Raw genomic sequence first — 23,102 nt, forward strand, 5'->3', positions numbered from 1 at the left:
AATGCTGCTACAAAGCCCCTTCTTGGTGAGACCCTGATGCCAGTGTGATACCCCACTAGGTGCTCTAAGGGGTGAAGTGTGTCGGTCTCGTACCTTCCGGTGAGGATGGGCTCTTTCTCCCTGCATTGGTCATACTTATCCTTTTAGCCAGCCAGAGAGATAAGAAGGGTTATCCATACAGAAAGGGTACAGCCATCGTTTCCAAATATTTTTTACTTTATTCAATAAAGCAGATCGTAGCACAAGTTCAGGTTACTATTACTATAATAACAGCTACAATATAACATTTTAATCCAACTCAATAACATTTACAAGCGATTCACACTTACAACAAAGATACAATTTATTTTACTGGAAGTCAGCGATGACGGATTCTCCTCCGAGCAGAAATAGGAAACAAGATAACACTATACCGACAACATTCTATATAAAACAGGAGTAAACAGAAAATGTCCATAACAATAGAGTTAATCCTACAATATTCACAATCAACACAGTTCAGCTGATGAATCTTTACAGGTGGTGCACGTATGGAGTTGCTGTTCTATTTACATTTGTTTAGCTATTTATTAGATGCCTCGCTGAGGATACTGCAGATAGCGTCCCAACCAGGCCCGCCGAGAGCCGCGGCAGGCGCGGGTAATAGGGGGTGTGGCCTAATCGCGGGAGGCGTGGCCACGCCCCCTTTCCGAGGAAAAAAAAAGATATGCAGCGCTGCGCGCTGGGGAGGGGGGTGCTCTGTGCCCCCTCAGCCCTGCTCAAAGCCAGGGGGGGCGCGATCAGTGTGATCTCTCCCCCCCACAGGCATAGGAGACTGCTGTGTGCTGGGCTGCTGTGAGGGAGGGGGAGCGGCGCCGGATCCGGGCCCCTCAGGAAGCCCGGGCCCTGGTAAATCTGTACCCACTTCCCCCTCCTCTCGGCGCCCCTGGTCCCAACAGCCACTTGCCTGACCACCTGACACCACTGTTGCCAACTCTGAAATGAGAAACAAGCAACTATTGAGGGAAAAACAAGCCCAAAACAAGCCCAACCCAATCCGATAAAGCCCAAAACATAAGCCCAACGTAATATGGTGGTACTGGTGTGGGGGTAATTTAATGAAAACCACAAACGTTATTGTTTATTGTTCATTTTATTAAAATACATATAAATATTTGCAAAGCATGGCTTTTCCCTGCTCTACGAATAAACTCCACAACATCACTGTCCCCCATAGACTAATGCGGAAGGGGGGCATGATGATGTTGGTGTACTCGCCTGACTCCCAAATTTCTGCAAGGTTTATTGTTGGGATATTTTCCACTATAGGGGTATATTTACTAAAGGTAAATTTTAATCGATTTAAAACTTAGAAAAAAATATCGATCAACATCGATGTTGTGTTTCTGGGGCTAAATCACACATTTACTAACAGACAATTTTTTTTTAAATATTAGTAAATGTGTAATTTAGCCCCAGAAACACAACATCGATGTTGATTGATACTTTTTTCATCAATTTTAAATAGATCATAATCGATTAAAATCAACCTTTAGTAAATATACCCCATGTCTTTTCTTAGAAAATTGGACCCACACACTAGGCACTCTGGCCCTGATTCAGAGCCGGACGCTCTGACCAGAGCGCTTGCTCTGAATCAGGGCCCACCTCCATAAATATGGAGCGTCCTCCTGGACGCTCGTATAGCTGTGGGTCACCACCCACAGCATATACGAGCGTGCAGGATGATGGTCGCGATGGTCTTGACCATCGCGACCATCGCCACTGCGAGCAGAAGCCTGCGGTTGAGTTTCTCAACCGCAAGGCCAGGAGTGATTTTGGCTCTATCAGAGCCAAAATCACTCCCACTGACATCACTAGTGATGTCAGTGGGGCCGGCTTCTGATGGTAGGCGTTCCCTTGGGAACGCCTCCGTCTGGCAGGCACGCCCCCGGCACGCCCACCAAAGGGGGCGTGCTGTCAATCAACATCGACAGCATGCCCCCTTTGATCAGACACTACGAGCGAAGGAAAGTCCTTCGCTCGTCGCGTCTTGCGCATGCGCACGACGGAGCTCCCTCCGTCGTGCGCATGCGCAGTGCAGACCATCGACCCACTTGCGAGCGGACATCCGCTCACGAGTGGGTCTGAATGAGGGCCTCTATCAATAGAATTGAAGGTAACACATCCCCTTACCTACCAGATGCCTTATTACCATGCAGCACAGAATTTATTTTAATTATTTATTTATTACCAGTAATTTATATAGCGCACACATATTCCGCAGCGCTTTTACAGAGAATATTTGGCCATTCACATCAGTCCCTGCCCCTGAGGAGCTTACACTCTATACTCCCTATCACATGCTCACACACACATACACAATAGGGTTAATTTTTTTTTTGTTGGGAGCCAATTAACCTACCAGTGTATTTTTGGAGTGTGGGAGGAAACCGGAGTTCTCGGAGGAAACCCACCCAAGCACAGGGAGAATATACAAACTCCACACAGTTAGGGCCGTGGTGGGAAACAAACCCACAACCTCAGTGCTGCGAGGCAGTAATGCTGACCATTACACCATCTGTGCTGTCCATTACACGCAATGTCACAGAATAACACACACATGCTATGGTTTCCTGTCATAGACATGTCAGTACCATAATACACTTTGTACACTTACACTCTGCCGATAATGGAAATATCTGTATACTGTAAAATAATTTATTTATTCACAGTACGTTGTGGAACCAACGTATGAAGCGTTAGTGATTAGTAAGATAGAGCGTCACAAGTTCCTGCCCTCAGACATGTATAAGTGTTTGTAATGTGTCCTTTCCTGACTGCTCCCATCAGAACTGGTTTAAACAAAAATAAACAATTTTCAAACTGGACAAAATGTGTTTCTACCCCTAAGATCACCCATTGGGCCTGATTCACTACGGATCGCTATTCTACTTATTTGCATTCACATTGCGATGGCAGCCTGACATAACATAACATGACTTCCCCTTACTCACATCCGTATACATTGACAGCATAGCGAAACAATCGGTAACATCGGACAGTTAATGAAGCCCAGACCTTACTCAGGAATCGCTTACTTCTGAGCACAGTACGAGACCTCAGGCGGTGTCTGGTATCGCAGTGGATCATTTATGCACGCCCATGCAACAGCATTGAAACACACTGGCACGCCTGCGTTCGCCCGACCACCCACCTGTCACCACCCATAAATGGCACTTCCTGTCAGTCACTCTGCCATGGGACTGCTTAGTAACTGCGAACGCAATTCCTAACGCAGCGCCTAGCTCGTGCACTGTGATGCATGCGCAGTGCGAATAATTAACCAATTGCGTGCATATACGCAACTGCGTTCCTTGCTGAATCAGGCCCATTGTCTCTTCTCTGCACTATTGCACAGGCTGGTAAAGTATTAATCTATTAATTTAACATTCATCCAGGTACATTGTATCTGACAGACAATCAAAACAGAAAGACGCCTTTGCCTGAAGCTTCTCAACAGAAGGAAAACTCTGACTGCAATGAGGGAAATGAAGTGTGTACAGAAGAAGGTAAGATCCACGTACACAGCATTGTACAGTGGCTTCCATGTCCATGCCTAGTTTCTTGCTTTCTGCCACTTCATCTCGGATGTCATCTCGCCACCTTAAACGTAATATTTACAAAATAGAATTAATTATATCTACCGGCCCATAGTAGTTACCAACCTGATATCTCTATCACTGTTGATAACTCGACAATCAACCCCATAAGCCCGGTGCCTAGGTGTCATTCTTGACTTTTTACTGTCCTTTGTTCCCCACATTCAATCTGTCTTAAAATGTTACATACTGTACATCTACGAAACATATCCAGAATACAAACATATCTTACCCAAATCACTGCAAAAACTCTAATCCATGCACTCATTATTTCCTGCATTGATTATTGCAATAGTCTCCTTATTGGTCTTCCCTAAAACATACTCTCACCACTACAATACATTTTGAATGCAGCTGCGAGGCTTATCTTCCTCGACAAACATTCATTGTCTGTTGCCCCGCTCTGTCAGTCCTTCCATTGGTTACCGGCTTTCTAACGTATTCAATATAAAATACTTTTACTTACACATAAAGCTATTAACTAAACCACACCAACATACATCTCTTCACTTATCTCAAAATATCTTCCAAACCGACCTCCCCGCTCTGCACAAGATCTGCGTCTTTAATCCATTCGCATTACATGTTCCCATTCACGGTTACAGGACTTTTTTTCGGGCTGCACCCACTCTGTAGAATACTCTCCCACACACAATAAGACTTTCCTCTAGTCTCCAAACCTTCAAGCATTCCCTGAAAACTCACTTATTCAGACAAGCTTAGAAACACCCACATAACCTTCATATCTCTATCATACCCAATTACATCCCTTCTTACAGCCCAGAGGCGTCACCGGGTCTGGTGACACCAGGTGTGCACTCTGAGTATCCAAAAGGGGATGTGACCTAAAATAAAGGGGTGTGGGCTCGCTGGGTATCTCGGTGACTTCACTTGGGAGGGTAGCCCTGCATAACCGGAGATGCTGAGCTGCCCCCGGAGACTGGGCAGTCTGCACTATCGGCTCCTCTTCTATGACAGGAGCCAGGTGCTTCAGGAGAATGTCACACTGCAGCACCCAGCTCCTGTCACTGCAGAGGAGCCGGCATTTTGGTGTCACCCCCTCTGAGGGTGACACCCGGGTGCGGCCTGCACCCCCCTCATGACGCCAATTTACAATCCATACATAACCTTACATACCTTCTCTTTACTAACTTTCACATCCTCCTAACCCTGGGCCAACATTCCTGTGTGACTGGATCATGCAGCTCACCAATAACCTCTGCAATCTGGCTGGACAATATACAATATATAGCACCTATCCTTGTGTATCAATGTCTTATTTCCCTGTAGATTGTAAGCTTGCGAGCAGGGCCCTCTTTATGTCTGTTATTACCCAGTTTTGTTCTATTAATGTTGTTTCTAATTGTAAAGCGCAACAGAATATACTGCGCTATAGAAGAAACTGTTACTAATGGTAATGACCTGGTGTCGGAGAAAGGGAACCGTGTAATCCACAAACCGGCCATTTATATCAGACATGAGATCTCTGCTCTATCCTTATATTTAGTGGATCTTTTTTATTTATTTATTAACAGTTTTTTATATAGCGCAGCATATTCCGTTGCCCTTTACAATTGGAAACATTTATAGAACAAAACTGGGTAATAACAGACAGACATAGAGGTAAGAGGGCCCTGCTTGCCAGCTTACAATCTATAGGGAAATAGGCATTGATACACAAGGATAGGTGCTATATATTGCAATTTGCTCCGGCCAGAATGCAGAGTTTCTTGGTTGGCTGCATGATCCAGTCACACAGGAATGTCGGCCAAATGTCAGGAGTATGTGAAAGAAAGACAGTGTGAGGTTGTGTGTGGACTGTGAGAGGGGATGTAATTAGACATGGAAGCTATGAAGGTTATGTGGGCGGTTCTGGAATCTGATAAGCTTGTCTGAAAAGGTGAGTTTTCAGGGAATGCTTGAAGGATTGAAGATTAGAGGTAAGTCTTATTGTGCGTGGTAAGGCATTCCATAGAGTGGGTGCAGCCCAAAGAAAGTTGCCATTAATGTCTCCTGCCCCTACCTAAAGCAAAGTACTCATACATCCACATCCACACATACTGTAGACCCTGACTCCAAATTAGTTATGCAAGCTGAACCCACTACACAAACACTGGGCTGGAGCTAAGGTAAAGCTGCTCAGAGGAAGGACCTTTTTGGTATCCAGAGATACCTGGGGGTAGATTTACTAAGAATGGTGTTTGCCCGAGAATAAACAGGATGGTCAGGGATTTACTAAGAATCATGTTTCCCTGTCTCTCGATCTGAGGGTGATACTGATCGTGTTGTATCGTGTGTGTTTAGTCGTATTGGCATCTTATCAATACGCTCCTAAACAGATCAGTCAGATCTGTGCAGTGCTTTTGTTTGTGAGTATAAATAGAGGGTTAAAAAATGTGAAAAAAAAAATAGCATGCCCCTTCCCCCCAACCAGCCTCGGACCTCTGAGCCCATTTTGGTACTGGAAATTCAGGGGAAAAAATGGCCTGGGGTTATTATCGTTATTATTATTAACAATTACTTTATAGTGCAGCATATTCCGTTTCGTTACAATTGGGAACAAACAGTAATAAAACAAGACTGGGTAATAATAGACAGACATAGAGGTAAGAGGGCCCTGCTCTCAAACTTACATTCTATGGGGAAATGGGCACTGATACACAAGGATAGGTGCTACTTATTGCATATTGGCCCAGCAGAGTGCAGAGGGTTCTTGGTGGGCTATATAATTCCATCACACAGAGTATGTTAAAGTGAAGAAAGAGAAAATATATAAAGTTATGAGTGGACTGTATAGAGATGGAGGTAATTAGTAGAGTAGCTTATGGAGGTTATGAGGGTGGTTCTGGAATCTGATAAGCTGATTGAAGAGATGAGTTTTCAGGGCATGCTTGAAGGTTTGGAGACTAGAGGAAAGTCTTATTGTGTGTGGGAGAGTATTCCACAGAGTGGGTGCAGCCCATAAAAAATCCTGTAACCGTGCATGGGAACAAGTAATGCGTGGGGATGAAATACGCAGATCTTGTGCAGAGTGTAAATGTCGGGTTTGGAGATATTTTGAGATAAGTGAAGAGATATACCTTGGTGTGGTTGGTTAATAGCCTCATGTGTAAGTAAAAATATTTTATATTGAATATGGTATAGAACAGGTAGCCAAAGCAGGGACTGATAGAGTGGATCAGCAGAAAATTAATGTTTAGCGAGGTTGATCAGCCTCACAGCTGCATTCAGAATGGATTGTAGTGGTGAGTGTCTGTTTTGGGGAAGACCAGTAAGGAGACTATTGCAATAATCAATGCGGGACATAATCAGTGTATGAATTAGAAGTTTTGCAGTATCTTGTGTAAGATATGGGCATATTCTAGATATGTATTTTAGATTTATGTAACTTGATTTGGAAATAGATTGAAGGTGGGGAACAAAGGACAATTCAGAGTCAAAGATGACACCTAGGCAGCGAGCTTGTGGGGTAGGGTTTAATAGTCGAGTTACCAACAATGATATCAGGTTAATAACTACTGTTGGCCAGTGGATAAATTGTTAATTCTGTTTTGGAAAGATTAAATTTGAAGTGGTGAGAAGATGACATCTAAGATGAAGTTGCAGAAAGACATTCAGTAATGCGGACCAGCACAGATGGTGACAAATCTGGGGAGGATAGGTAGATTTGAGTATCATCCGGATATGGATGAAACTGAAATCTGAAGAAGCCAAGAGACGTGATGTAGATTGAGAAAAGCAGAGGACCTAAGACCTCCTTGTGGAGGTAACGAAGAGGAGACAGAATCAGAAAAACCAACAGTGAAAGAGCAAATAGATAAGTAGGATAAGAGCCAGGATAGGGCTGTATCCTGAAGGCCCAGGGATTGTAGTTTTTGTATGAGGAGAGAGTGGTCAACAGTGTTTAATGCAGCAGAGAGACCTAGAAGAATAAGAAGTGAGTAATGGCCTCTAGACTTAGCAGTGATAAGATCAATCACTACCTTTGTCAGTGCTGTCTCTGTGGAGTGTTGGGAACAAAAGCCTGACTGACATGGGTCCAATAAGTTTTGCAAGTTAAGAAAGTGTGTGAGGCAAGTGTAGGCAAGTCTCTCAAGTAGTTTGGAGGAGCATTGGAGCTGGGAAATGGGACAGTTATTTGATAGTGTTAGGGTCATAATTCTGTTTTTCAGAATGGGAGTAATCACCACATACTGGAACAGTGATGGAAAGATACCAGTAGAGAGACAGATTACAGATTTTAATTAAGGTTGGGATGAGCACAGGAGACAGCTTTACTGATTTGTGAGGACATAGGATCAAGAGGACAGGTAGTAGAGTAGGAGGATGCAGGGCTGGATTGTGGGTGCCCTGGGGCAACTAAGTTGTGGGAGCCTCCTACAATAGATTTAACACCCTATGCCCCTTTTCCCCTTCCCCATTATTCGCCACAGTACCCCCCCCAATGTGCCCCGCAGTGCCCACCTGTATAGTATACAGTGCCCGTGAGTACTCACCTCAGGACGGGTGTGACGCTGATGAAGGGACTCAGGAGCCGCTCACACTGTGTGCACTCACTGTGCCTGCATGCAGAACAGCTGCTGCATCTCCCGTCTGGGAACAGGTGCTGCTGGGGATCTGTTCTTGACAAACAAGAACCGCCCCTGTCGTCCCCTCTTAATCCGGCCCTGGGAGGATGAGAAGAGTGTAGATACTTCATCTTCATTTGTGGGGTCAAATGAAGAGAAGTTGCCAGAGGGTTCAGGGAAGGAATCAAGCAGGTCATTGGCTGAGGATGAAGAAACCATTTTATATCGGATCTTTTCAATCTTGTCCTTGAATAGGAGGCAAGAACTTGTGTGCTGATAGTAGTTGGTGGGTTTGGTGCTGGAGGGGTAAGGCAGCGATTTAAAGGTATTAAAAAGTTGTTTGGTGTTAGAAGTTTGAACAGAGATGAGAGATTGGAAACATGTTTGTTTGGCAGGGGCCCAGGGGGTGTCCAGAGCCTTACGATAAGAGAGGTAAGGCGGGTATCCACTACAAGATCTGAAAACGACTGCACGATTACAACATTGTAATCGTTCAGTCGTTTGTCAGTCGTGTGATCAGCCTGCACTGAACGAGCAGTCGTTCAGTGCAGGGTCATCAATCATCTGGAAACATGCTGAACCTGACAATATCGTCAGGTTGACCAGCATGTTGGAAAGATGATAGATGTTTAAACGACCAGCGGGCACGCGCATCGCTGGTCGTTTTAGACACTTTTGCAAACGATTTGCAAATGATTTGCATATGATTGAACGATCAAACGATCGTTATCATTCAATCGTTCAGCTTAATCGTCTAGTGGATACCCCCCTATAGATAGTCTTCTATGTGAGGACGTCACATGGAGTATGAGATTTACGCCACTGTTGCTCTGCTTTACTTGAGAGTTTTTGTAGGATCCCCCCCGTATTTCCAGTAACCAGCACTGGGTTTAACCAGCCAGGGGGCTTACACTATAGCAGGTAGACAGTGTCGGACTGGGGCATGAAGGGCCCACCGAGGGAATGCAGTGATAGGGGCCCATACTTAGGGGTGTGGCCAGCCTCCAGAGGGGGTCTGGTCCCCTTTAAATATATACATATATTAGGGGTGAGCGGGTTCGGATTTCTGAAATCCGAACCCCCCCGAGCCCCCCCGATCCGAGTCCGATCCGAATCAGGCTCGACTTTTCCCGCCTGACTCGGATCTGAAATCGAGGCAAAACGTCATCATCCCGCCTTCCGAGTCTCGCGGGTTTTGGATCCTATATAAGGTACCCACGTCGGCGCCATTTTCTCACTCGGCTGTGGACAGTGAAGAGGGAGGGTGGGAGTTAGGGCTGTGTAGTGTAGTGTAGTGTAGTGCTGCTGTTGTCCACTACTTCAAAGTCCATAGGGGCTGGCTGTGTTGTGCTGTGCTGCTGTTGTTAATAGGGGCTGTGTCCACTACTTCAAAGTCCATAGGGGCTGGCTGGACTGTGTTGTGCAGTCAGTTCTCCATAGGGGCTGTGTCCACTCCAAAGTCCTGTGCAGTGTCCCAGTCCTAAAGAGGTGCTGTAGTGTTGTCCAGGGGGTGCTCTGTCCATCAGGGGTGCTCCCCCCAAGTGCTAAAAAAATAATATATTTTCTGTGTTTGTGAATTGTGTGCGCAGTAGCCGCACGTGCATCAACAAAGTAGTGCCAAGCGTGCGCCTGTGTCATAAGTAAAGGGCCGGCTGGCTTGACCGTTAAAGGGTGCTGTAACCCCCGAAAGTACACTCCAGTCCAAACCAAAAAAAATTTATTTTCTGTGTTTGTGAATTGTGTGCGCAGTAGCCGCACGTGCATCAACAAAGTAGTGCCAAGCGTGCGCCTGTGTCATAAGTAAAGGGCCGGCTGGCTTGACCGTTAAAGGGTGCTGTAACCCCCAAAGTACACTCCAGTCCAAACCAAAAAAAAAATTATTTTCTGTGTTTGAGAATTGTGTGCGCAGTAGCCGCATGTGCATCAACAAAGTAGTGCCAAGCGTGCGCCTGTGTCATAAGTAAAGGGCCAGCTGGCTTGACCGTTAAAGGGTGCTGTAACCCCCAAAGTACACTCCAGTCCAAACCAAAAAAAAATTTATTTTCTGTGTTTGTGAATTGTGTGCGCAGTAGCCGCACGTGCATCAACAAAGTAGTGCCAAGCGTGCGCCTGTGTCATAAGTAAAGGGCCGGCTGGCTTGACCGTTAAAGGGTGCTGTAACCCCCGAAAGTACACTCCAGTCCAAACCAAAAAAAAAATAATTTTCTGTGTTTGTGAATTGTGTGCGCAGTAGCCGCACGTGCATCAACAAAGTAGTGCCAAGCGTGCGCCTGTGTCATAAGTAAAGGGCCGGCTGGCTTGACCGTTAAAGGGTCCTGTAACCCCCAAAGTACACTCCAGTCCAAACCGAAAAAAAATTATTTTCTGTGTTTGTGAATTGTGTGCGCAGTAGCCGCACGTGCATCAACAAAGTAGTGCTAAGTGTGCGCCTGTGTCATAAGTAAAGGGCCGGCTGGCTTGACCGTTAAAGGGTGCTGTAACCCCCGAAAGTACACTCCAGTCCAAACCAAAAAAAAAATTATTTTCTGTGTTTGTGAATTGTGTGCGCAGTAGCCGCACGTGCATCAACAAAGTAGTGCCAAGCGTGCGCCTGTGTCATAAGTAAAGGGCCGGCTGGCTTGACCGTTAAAGGGGTCTGTAACCCCCAAAGTACACTCCAAACCAAAAAAATATATATTTTCTGTGTTTGTGACTTGTGTGCACTGTGGCTGCACGTGCATCAACAAAGGAGCAGCGCCAAGCGTGCGCCTGTGTCCCATAAGTAAAGAGCCGGCTGGCTCATTTCTTAAAGGGTGGTGTAACCCACAAAGTGCACTACTCTCCAGCAAAAACAAAAAAATATTTTCTGTGTTTGTGTGCGCTTTAGCCGCACGTATATATATCAATATAACATAAATGGAGGACCAAACTTTCTCTGATAAAAATAAAATAGGGAAAGATCAAGAACCACTTCCTACTAGTGCTGTTGCTGCTGCTGGGAGTTGTTCATCATCCCAGAGAGGAAGTAGGAACATCACTACTTTTACTAAACAATTGACCCTCCAACAGTCCCTAGCGATGAGGATGAAGTACGACAGCAGTCATCCTGAAGCAAAACGTATAACTGAGGCCTTGACTGCTATGTTGGTGTTAGACGTGCGTCCGGTATCCGACATTGGTGCAGTGGGATTTAGACAATTGATGGAGGTAGTGTGTCCTCGGTTCCAAATCCCGTCTAGATTCCACCTGCATCCTCAAAGCAGCAGCGACAAGCGTGCGTCTGTCTGTTAAAGGGTGGTGACACCCTCAAAGTGTGCTACACAAACAATGAAAATATTTTTCTTTTTTTTTCTGTCTTTGTGAAATGTGTGGGCTGTAGCCGCACCTGCATCCTTAAAGCAGCAGCGACAAGCGTGCGTCTGTCTGTTAAAGGGTGGTGACACCCTCAAAGTGTGCTACACAAACAATAAAAATATTCTTCTTTTTTTTTCGGTCTTTGTGAAATGTGTGGGCTGTAGCCGCACCTGCATCCTTAAAGCAGCAGCGACAAGCGTGCGTCTGTCTGTTAAAGGGTGGTGACACCCTCAAAGTGTGCTACACAAAGAATAAAAATATTCTTCTTCTTTTTTCTGTCTTTGTGAATTGTGTGGGCTGTAGCCGCACTTGCATCCTCAAAGCAGCAGCGACAAGCGTGCGTCTGTCTGTTAGAGGGTGGTGTAACCCTCAAAGTGTGCTCCACAAACAATAAAAATATTCTTTTTTTTTTTCTGTCTTTGTGAATTGTGTGGGCTGTAGCCGCACTTGAATCCTCAAAGCAGCAGCGACAAGCGTGCGTCTGTCTGTTAAAGGATTACATCGGTGACAGCATCCAAGTAGGCATGTCAGACAGTCCGTACCTGTACTGGCAGGAAAAAGAAGCAATTTGGAGGTCCCTGTACAAACTGGCTCTATTTTACCTGAGTTGCCCCCCCTCCAGTGTGTACTCCGAAAGAGTGTTTAGTGCAGCCGGGAACCTTGTTAGCGAAAGGCGTAGGAGGTTGCTTCCACAAAATGTGGAGAAGATGATGTTCATAAAATGAATGATCAACTCTTCCAGGGAGACCAGCCTCCAGAACGTACAGAGGGACCTGTGGTTCCAGCAGGGACGAATTAATACTCTGTGAGGATGAGGATGTACATAACACTGAAGAGGGTGAGGAATCTGTGGATGAGGAGGATGAGGACGACTTCTTGCCTCCGTAGAGCCAGTTTGTGCAGGGACAGATTAATTGCCAGCTTGTTTTGTGGGGGCCCAAACGAACCAATCATTTCAGCCACAGTTGTGTGGCAGACCCTGGCGCTGAAATGATTGGTTTGTTAAAGTGTGCATGTCCTGTTTATACAACATAAGGGTGGGTGGGAGGGCCCAAGGACAATTCCATCTTGCACCTCTTTTTTTTCTTTGCATTATGTACAGTTTGGGGCCTAGTTTTTCAATGCCATCCTGTCTGCCACTGCAGTTTCACGCCTAGACGGGTCACGTGTTTGTGCCGCCCACTCGTGTCGCTTAGCATAGTCATCCAGCTACCTCGGTGCAACCTTTTGGACATAAAAACACTATTGTGAGGTGTGAGGTGTTCAGAATAGACTGGAAATGAGTGGAAATTAAGGTTATTGAGGTTAATAATAGCATAGGAGCAGAAAAACCTACAAATTCTGTGATTTTAGCTGTTTTTATGCTTTTTTTCAAAAAAATACAGATCCAAAACACAAAACCCAGAACCCAAAACACGGAAGGGTGGTTTTGGCAAAACCAATCCAGATCCAAAACACGAAGAAAGATCCAGATCCAAAACCAAAACACAAAACACGAAAAGTGGCCGGTGCACACCCCTAACATATATATATATATAGTAAATACTGCTAGTGAATGCATGATAATGTAACAGATTAATAACAGCAGTGCATTGTAGAGAATACACAATAGTCCTGTCCAGTATATTTCAAGTGCACAGTCTGGAACCTGATCCCTAAAGAAGGGGGGGGCCCTCAGGTACTGTGGCCCACCGAGGGTTTCCCCTGTACCCCTGTGGGCCAGTCCGACCCTGCAGGTAGACACAAACTTTCCCTACTGAACCACAAGTATCACCATTAAAAAAAATAAAATAAATAACATTATACAAGCCTGCACAGATGTTATAGATCTGAGCAGTACTTGAAAATCGTTTGTCAAAGGCATATCATTTTTATGGCCGGGTTTGGTGTCAGTTTTCAATATTGCCACTTGATAAATCCAGAGTTTTCTGTTCTATTATGTCCACGGTTTAAAAGGTGCTTTAGTATTCAATTTTATTCTACCCTTCTCTAAACTGTACTTTGTCTGTGGTTTTGTGGCAGATTTGGCTGTAGTAAATCAGCGGGTTGCAAAACCACCAGGACTTAGAACCCACTGCTTAGTAACTTTAGCCCCTGGACTTTCATACTGTGGGAAATGTAATAGCCTGTGACTTGCCGGCATTGTCAAGATCCTGATGAGGCCATCTGGTGTTTTAAAGTGTCAATTATTTAAAAGGCAAAACCAATATCTGGAAAACTTGCCGAAGCCTGCAAGTCACAGCCTATTACATTTCCCCCGTGGTGGGATTTGTTCCCCTATTTACTACCTTCCTCTTTCCATCTTTTTAGCAGCGCTATATTCATTTAGTGGTTTTTAATTACTGTAAGTTGTTGGGGTATCGGGGATATCTATAATAAGTAGGGATGTGCGCCGGACCATTTTTGCCGGATTTGGATTTGGTTCTAATTCGTCGTCCGGCTTTGGATTTGGATTTGCCAAACTGCGGTGACTGGCTTTGGATTTGGATTTGGATTTGGATTTTTTGCCAAAATTGGCAAAAAAATCTAAAATGACATAAATTGGGCTTTTTTTTCTTCCTAGAGTATTATTTACCTCAATAACAGTAATTTCCAGTCATTTACAGTCAATTTAGACCACCTCACAGCTTAAATTGTTTTCACCATTATTGGCTAAGGGTTGCAGTGAGCTGACTGGTTACCAAGCGTCAGAGCAGCGGCGCAGTGGCACAGACACCACAGTTTAAAGCACATCTATGAAACTATGCCACACAGCAGTGGCAGAAATGAAAGGTAGTGCTAGATGGAATTGTCCTTGGGCCCTCCCACCCACCCTTTATGTTGAATCTTAAAAAGGACATGCACACTTTAACAAACCAAGCATTTCAGCGACAGGTACTGCCACTTTGTGGCTGAAGTGCTTGGTTTGTTTGGGCCCCCACAAAAAAATCTTCCAATCTACTAAAGGCAACAGGTCTACAGTGGCATGATGTCACCATCATTGCCATCCTCACCCTCATCAGTGTGTACATCATCCGATTCCTCACACAATATCAGTTCATCCCCGCTGGAATCCACCATTACAGAAGTATCTGTACTGTGACGTGATTGGCGGGAAAGGTTTTCTTCGTGAAATTTCCAGTTCATTTTAATGAACATAATTTTTTCTACATTTTGTGGAAGTAGCCTCCTTCGTCGTTCGCTCACAAGGTTCCCGGCTGTACTGAAAACTCTCTCCGAGTACACACTGGAGGGTGGGCAGCTTAAGTAATGCAAAGCCAGTTTATACAAGGGTCTCCAAATTGCCTTTTTTTTCTTCCAATATTCGAAGGGACTCTGTGACATGTCTACGTGTATGGTGTCCTGAAAATAATCCTCCGCCATTCTTTGGATGGTAATCGTATTAGATGGAGTTACGGTAGAGGTGTCACTGGTGTTGGGCAAATCTTTTAGACCCGACCAGATGTCAAAATGTTGACTTGACTTATCTGCATCACCACTGGGTCTTTTGGAAAAGGTGCATTTTTTTCTGGCTGCTGCTGGAGAAACCGAAGGAGGAAACGTCATCGTAGTGCCATGTGTCACTTCAGCTGCCAACTTGCTCACCAGGAGCGCTTTGGATCTTTTAAGATCTGGGTCAGTTGTAAAGAAAGACACAGCATATGACTTGAACCTAGGATCAAGAATGGTTGCTAAAATATAATGATCAGATTTCAAGATCTTGGCCACCCGTGGATCCTGGCGAAGCGAACAAAGGACTTGGTTTATCAGTCCAGCATACTTTGCGGAATCACTTTGTTTAATCTCATCCTTCAATTTTTCCAAAAGCGAAATCAGGGGAATCACCTTACTCAAGCTAGCAGTGTCAGCACTCACTTCACAAGTGGCAACTTCAAATGGTTTGAGCACCTTGCAAAAGACAGAAAGTACTCTCCACTGTGCTGGGGTAAGGTACATTCCCCCTCCTCTCCCAATGTCATGGTGTCAGGGCTCAGCCGGGGATCGACTCCCGCTTACCGCGCCGCCGGCTTCCCCTGTCATCCTGGGTGGTCGGGCAGCTTGCGCGACGGCGGGGGAGAAGCTGAGTATTCTCCCCGCATGCAGTGGCTTCCTGGTGGGCTGGTGTCCGGCATCGCAAGTCCGGACATGGGCGCCGCCATGACAGTCGGCCCATGTGACTGTATCCTTCTCCCTGATAGGTCCGTGATCAGCTGATGCTGTGCACCTGTCTAAGGGTTCCCCTGGGTATAAAACTGTTCCACAGGTTCCAGGAAATTGCCTGAACAACGGTTGTCTCCTAGCATGCTATAGTGAGTTCCCGGTCCAGGTTCCTAACCTTCCTTGTAGCAGCAGTGTTATCATCTCTACCTGTGTGCCTTCCGTCTCTGTAACATCCGTGCAGCAGTGTATACCATCTCCACCTGTGTGCCTCCCATCTCTGGTGAATATCCGTGCCGCAGTGTATACCATCTCTACCTGTGTGCCTCCCGTCCCTGATGAATACCCATGCAGCAGTGTTACCACCTTTACCTGTGTGCCTATACGTCTCTGGTGAATACCCGTGCAGCAGTGTTACCACCTTTACCTGTGTGCCTATACGTCTCTGGTGAATACCCGTGCCATCCCCACCTGTGTGCCTTACGTCTCCAGTGAACATCCGTGCTACAACGTATACCACCTCTACCCGTATGCCTTCTATCACTGGTGACGTCTCAAGTAACTGTGAGTTGCTGCCCACTTGAAATCCTTATTGACATTTGATCCTCGTGTCAAGGTGTTTTTCTATACAGTGTTTTAAGGGACTGTTTGGTGCCTTGCAGGCATATCCTCGCTGGGCCACGGGTGTAGTGTCTCTATCCCTGCAGGGCTTGGGTACCTGGTCAAAGGACCGCGACCTGCTCACGGGGTGCAGCTAAGCCCATATCCCAATTGGGGGGGTCACTGGCGAACACCATCCTGTGGGTTAGACTCCGCACCTTTGCCCAGGTCTCGCCAACACTCAAGACCTGTGGATGAGGAGAACGTACATCCAGGCCCCTCGTCTCCACTTCCTTCCCCAACTTAGGCCCACCACGTCCTCTTCTCTAGTCTCAGACGTGACACATGGCTTGTCGTATAGCTATGGATGGCTTTTTGCTGCTCCTCCATCCGCTGAAGCATATACAGGGTTGAGTTCCATCTCGTTACCACTTCTTGCTTCAGTTGATGGCAGGGAAAATTAAACTGCTCTTGCAGGTGCTGCAATCTCCTGCACGCTGTTGCTGAATGCCGAAAATGTCCCAAAATTTTTCGGGCCACAGACAGCATCTCCTGCACGCCCCTGTCGTTTTTAAAAAAACCCTGCATCACTAAGTTTATTGTGTGAGCAAAACAGGGGATGTGTTGGAATTCACCCAGCTGTAATGCTTTCACTATATTTGTAGCATTGTCAGAAATCACAAATCCTGAGGAGAGTCCAAGTGGGGTAAGCCATGTTTCTATGACATCTCTTAGTTTTTCTAAGAGGTTGTCAGCGGTATGCCTCTTATTGAATCCGGTGATGCACAGAGTTGCCTGCCTCTGAATGAGCTGGTGTTGTTTGTTAGATACTGCTGCTGCTGAAGGCGATTCACCCACCCAGTGGGCCGTCACAGTCATGTAATCTTTAGTTTGTCCACTACCGCTTGTCCACATATCTGTGGTTAAGTGGACAGTGGGTACAATAGCATTTTGCAGGCCAATAATTAGGTTCTGTTTAACGTCCTGGTACAGCCGAGGAATGGCTTTTCGGGTAAAATTAAACCGGGATGGAATTTGGTACCGGGGACACATGACCTCAATTAGCTGTGTAAATCCCACTGCATTAATTGCGGATATTGGACGCAGATCTAATATTAGCATAGCTGTCATGGCGTCAGTGATCCGCTGTGCGACAGGGTAAGAGCTGTCATACTTGCTTCCCCTTGCAAGAGATTCTTTAACAGTCAATTGTTTTTTTGGTATACTACTAGTAGTCTTCTTGGTCCACTTCTGGGATGAAGATCCACCAGCAGCAGCAGCAGCAGGCCTAGCGCTCAAAGATTCAGTTTCTTCTGAGGTGTCCTGGAAATTGGAGGAGTCACCGTGACTTAGAATTAACAAATTGGATGTTGTACTACCACTGATCATTCCTGAGGATATTGAGGAGGAAGGTGTTGTCGGCAGAGATTGCAGGTGCTGGGATTTAGCAGAGAGAAGGTATCTAGCTAATGCTGGACTGCTTGTTGTTATTTTTTTTGCAGTAGTTTCTGTTATCAAACACCTGTCATGAGCTCGCTGCAGATGACGTAATAGCGTAGAGGTTCCTAGATGCTTAACGTCCCTACCTCTACTAACTGTGGTCTCACAGAGGCTACAAATGGCTTGACAAACATTGTCAGGGTTTGGGTAAAAGTAATTCCACACAAAAGATGTGGATTTGTTGGTGCTATGCCCAGGCATGGCAATGGCCTTCTTATCTTGGCCAAGAGCTGCTTCCACTGGTGCCTGACTTATACAAATGATATCCTCATCCTCAACATCCTCATTAGTGCCAGCGTCAGCTGCACATATATTCCTCTCATCCTTGTCACGGCCAGGGTATTTCAGCATGGCGCTAGGCGAGTGTTACCTGTGAGGTCATTGTGGCGCGGGCTCTCTGGTGGCGGAGCTGGTGTCTGGCGGGGGGCTTTGGCTGCGCGTGTTGTTGTGTGGGCCTGTTGTCACTCTGCGCTGGTAAGGCCTGGCGGCGTCTCCGTTCCATTTGGCATGGGCGCCGCCATCTTGCCTTCTGGCCATGTGATGCGGCTGGCCAATCCTGGTGAGTCACATGTTCCCTCCGGCCAGTAACAGCACGGCATGGGGTATTTAGGAAGGGTCAATGCCTTCCTTCTTTGCCAATGCAACGTGTATCTCAGCCTAGCTGAGAGGGAGTTCTCTGTGCTTATCCTGTTCCTGTGAATTCGCTGTCTGCCAGTCTGCCTGTCAGCTCCTAGCTCCCACTGGACTACCCCGCTACCTCCATCACCCTTGCCCATACCTGAGTGCCTGAGCCTGCTGACATCCTGCGCTTCAGTTCACTACCTGCAAACCTGGCTTGTTTATTTTCAGTTCACTATCTGCAAACCTGGCTTGATTATTTTCAGTTTCACTACCTGCACACCTGGACAGCTCTAATTGTTTCTACTTGGACATTAACCCTTTTGCTCCCACCACAGAACTCTTGTGCACATTTATATATTCCTGGACTTTTATTTACTGCCACATTATATGTCTACTCAAGCACTTATTAAAGATCCTAGCTTTATTTTCAAATCTGCTTCTGTGATCGCTCCTGCTACCACCCCGGATCCACAAACAACCCAGAACATAACAATCCTCTTGCAATTCCACGGTGGCATCCTCAATTTCTATGTCCTCGGCAATACTGCTCATCCCCACAACTACAGATGGAAAAGAAACTGTGGAGGGCGGCTTCTCTGAAAGGTCAGGCTTACACATAACAATGCCACTCATGGACCCACTTAGACTCTCCTCAGGGATTTCTGACATTTGTGTTTCAAAAAACACAGTTTGTTCTACTGCCTTATTGGTTTTACATTTTTTCACACTTCTATAGTCTGATTGAAAAGGTCTTTTATCATCATGAGAGGCAATCTTGTGCCTCACTGACAGTTGCAGAACCACCACTCAGAAATAAAGGGCAAAGCCTGAGTCTTTCCTTGCCGCTACGTGTGGTGAATGGTACGTTGCCAATTTTCTGTTTCTCTGCACTAGTAGAGGTTTTTCTTTAGAGGTTTTTTTTTGTCTTTACCCCTGTGAAATCTAAATTTTTTGATTTCAGGTTCCCTAAGTTTTTAAACCCTCTACGCCCTTGAGCATCAGCTTTAGATGAAAGTGATGGACTTCTAGCCGCTGCAATGCTAGCATTTACATGTTGTTTCTGCTCTCCTCTCGGTTCATTCTCGTGATCCATATTACTTTATCACTATGAACTGGAGTCACGGAGCTTTTATATTAAACACTCAGTGGGCTATGCCCTGTCACGGAGCTTGTATACACACAGTGGGCTATGCCCTTTCACGGAGCTTGTATAATACACTCAGTGGGCTATGCCCTGTCACGGAGCTTGTATAATACTCAGTGGGCTATGCCCTGTCACGGAGCTTGTATAATAGACACAGTGGGCTATGCCCTGTCACGGAGCTTGTATAATACTCAGTGGGCTTATGCCCTGTCACGGAGCTTGTATAATACACTCAGTGGGCTTATGCCCTGTCACGGAGCTTGTACAATAGACACAGTGGGCTATGCCCTGTCACGGAGCTTGTATAATACACTCAGTGGGCTTATGCCCTGTCACAGAGCTTGTATAATACACTCAGTGGGCTTATGCCCTGTCACGGAGCTTGTATAATAGACACAGAGGGCTATGCCCTTTCACGGAGCTTGTATAATACACTCAGTGGGCTATGCCCTGTCACGGAGCTTGTATAATACACTCAGTGGGCTATGCCCTGTCACGGAGCTTGTATAATACACTCAGTGGGCTATGCCCTGTCACGGAGCTTGTATACACTCAGTGGGCTTATGCCCTGTCACGGAGCTTGTATAATACACTCAGTGGGCTATGCCCTGTCACGGAGCTTGTATAATACACTCAGTGGGCTATGCCCTGTCACGGAGCTTGTATAATACTCAGTGGGCTTATGCCCTGTCACGGAGCTTGTATAATACACTCAGTGGGCTTATGCCCTGTCACGGAGCTTGTATACACTCAGTGGGCTTATGCCCTGTCACGGAGCTTGTATAATACACGCAGTGAGCTTATGCCCTGTCACGGAGCTTGTATAATACACTCAGTGGGCTTATGCCCTGTCACGGAGCTTGTATAATACTCAGTGGGCTTATGCCCTGTCACAGAGCTTGTATACTACACTCAGTGGGCTATGCCCTGTCACGGAGCTTGTATAATACACTCAGTGGGCTTATGCCCTATCACGGAGCTTGTATAATACACTCAGTGGGCTTATGCCCTGTCACGGAGCTTGTATAATACACTCAGTGGGCTTATGCCCTGTCACGGAGCTTGTATAATACACTCAGTGGGCTATGCCCTGTCACGGAGCTTGTATAATACACTAAGTGGGCTTATGCCCTGTCACGGAGCTTGTATAATACACACAGTGGGCTTATGCCCTGTCACAGAGCTTGTATAATACACTCAGTGGGCTTATGCCCTGTCACGGAGCTTGTATAATAGACACAGAGGGCTATGCCCTTTCACGGAGCTTGTATAATACACTCAGTGGGCTATGCCCTGTCACGGAGCTTGTATAATACACTCAGTGGGCTATGCCCTGTCACGGAGCTTGTATAATACACTCAGTGGGCTTATGCCCTGTCACAGAGCTTGTATAATACACTCAGTGGGCTTATGCCCTGTCACGGAGCTTGTATAATAGACACAGAGGGCTATGCCCTTTCACGGAGCTTGTATAATACACTCAGTGGGCTTATGCCCTGTCACGGAGCTTGTATAATACACTCAGTGGGCTATGCCCTGTCACGGAGCTTGTATAATACACTCAGTGGGCTATGCCCTGTCACGGAGCTTGTATACACTCAGTGGGCTTATGCCCTGTCACGGAGCTTGTATAATACACTCAGTGGGCTATGCCCTGTCACGGAGCTTGTATAATACACTCAGTGGGCTATGCCCTGTCACGGAGCTTGTATAATACACTCAGTGGGCTTATGCCCTGTCACGGAGCTTGTATAATACACTCAGTGGGCTTATGCCCTGTCACGGAGCTTGTATAATACACACAGTGGGCTTATGCCCTGTCACAGAGCTTGTATAATACACTCAGTGGGCTTATGCCCTGTCACGGAGCTTGTATAATAGACACAGAGGGCTATGCCCTTTCACGGAGCTTGTATAATACACTCAGTGGGCTATGCCCTGTCACGGAGCTTGTATAATACACTCAGTGGGCTATGCCCTGTCACGGAGCTTGTATAATACACTCAGTGGGCTTATGCCGTGTCACAGAGCTTGTATAATACACTCAGTGGGCTTATGCCCTGTCACGGAGCTTGTATAATAGACACAGAGGGCTATGCCCTTTCACGGAGCTTGTATAATACACTCAGTGGGCTATGCCCTGTCACAGAGCTTGTATAATACACTCAGTGGGCTATGCCCTGTCACGGAGCTTGTATAATACACTCAGTGGGCTATGCCCTGTCACGGAGCTTGTATACACTCAGTGGGCTTATGCCCTGTCACGGAGCTTGTATAATACACTCAGTGGGCTATGCCCTGTCACGGAGCTTGTATAATACACTCAGTGGGCTATGCCCTGTCACGGAGCTTGTATAATACACTCAGTGGTCTTATGCCCTGTCACGGAGCTTGTATACACTCAGTGGGCTTATGCCCTGTCACGGAGCTTGTATAATACACTCAGTGAGCTTATGCCCTGTCACGGAGCTTGTATAATACACTCAGTGAGCTTATGCCCTGTCACGGAGCTTGTATAATACACTCAGTGGGCTTATGCCCTGTCACGGAGCTTGTATAATACTCAGTGGGCTTATGCCCTGTCACAGAGTTTGTATACTACACTCAGTGGGCTATGCCCTGTCTCGGAGCTTGTATAATACACTCAGTGGGCTTATGCCCTATCACGGAGCTTGTATACACACAGTGGGCTTATGCCCTGTCACGGAGCTTGTATAATACACTCAGTGGGCTTATGCCCTGTCACGGAGCTTGTATAATACACTCAGTGGGCTATGCCCTGTCACGGAGCTTGTATAATACACTAAGTGGGCTTATGCCCTGTCACAGAGCTTGTATAATACACACAGTGGGCTTATGCCCTGTCACGGAGCTTGTATAATACACTCAGTGGGCTTATGCCCTGTCACGGAGCTTGTATACACTTAGTGGGCTATGCCCTGTCACGGAGCTTGTATAATACACTCAGTGGGCTTATGCCCTGTCACGGAGCTTGTATAATAGACACAGTGTGCTATGCCCTGTCACGGAGCTTGTATACACACAGTGGGCTATGCCCTGTCACGGAGCTTGTATAATACACTCAGTGGGCTTATGCCCTGTCACGGAGCTTGTATAATAGACACAGTGGGCTATGCCCTGTCACGGAGCTTGTATAATAGACACAGTGGGCTATGCCCTGTCACGGAGCTTGTATAATACACACAGTGGGCTATGCCCTGTCACGGAGCTTGTATAATACTCAGTGGGCTTATGCCCTTTCACGGAGCTTGTATAATACACTCAGTGTGCTATGCCCTGTCACGGAGCTTGTATAATAGACACAGTGGGCTATGCCCTGTCACAGAGCTTGTATAATACACTCAGTGGGCTATGCCCTGTCACGGAGCTTGTATAATAGACACAGTGGGCTATGCCCTGTCACGGAGCTTGTATAATACACACAGTGGGCTATGCCCTGTCACAGAGCTTGTATAATACACTCAGTGGACTATGCCCTGTCACGGAGCTTGTATAATAGACACAGTGGGCTATGCCCTGTCACGGAGCTTGTATAAT

At 46.3% G+C, this 23,102-nt stretch overlaps 1 protein-coding gene across 1 annotated transcript in view; it reads left to right on the forward strand.

The window, feature by feature from the left end:
• The window catches only part of LOC148506366 (uncharacterized), a 111,705-nt gene that overhangs the window by 84,283 nt on the left and 4,320 nt on the right, over nt 1-23,102 (forward strand). Inside the window, exon 10 of the mRNA XM_088446915.1 lies at nt 3,441-3,551. Within this exon, the coding sequence (XP_088303041.1) occupies nt 3,441-3,551 (111 nt within the window). The remainder of the gene's footprint in view (nt 1-3,440; nt 3,552-23,102) is intronic.

Source organism: Taudactylus pleione, unplaced genomic scaffold (genome assembly GCF_031769625.1).
Source record: "Taudactylus pleione unplaced genomic scaffold, aTauple2 ptg000407l, whole genome shotgun sequence".
NCBI classification, from domain to species: domain Eukaryota; kingdom Metazoa; phylum Chordata; class Amphibia; order Anura; family Myobatrachidae; genus Taudactylus; species Taudactylus pleione.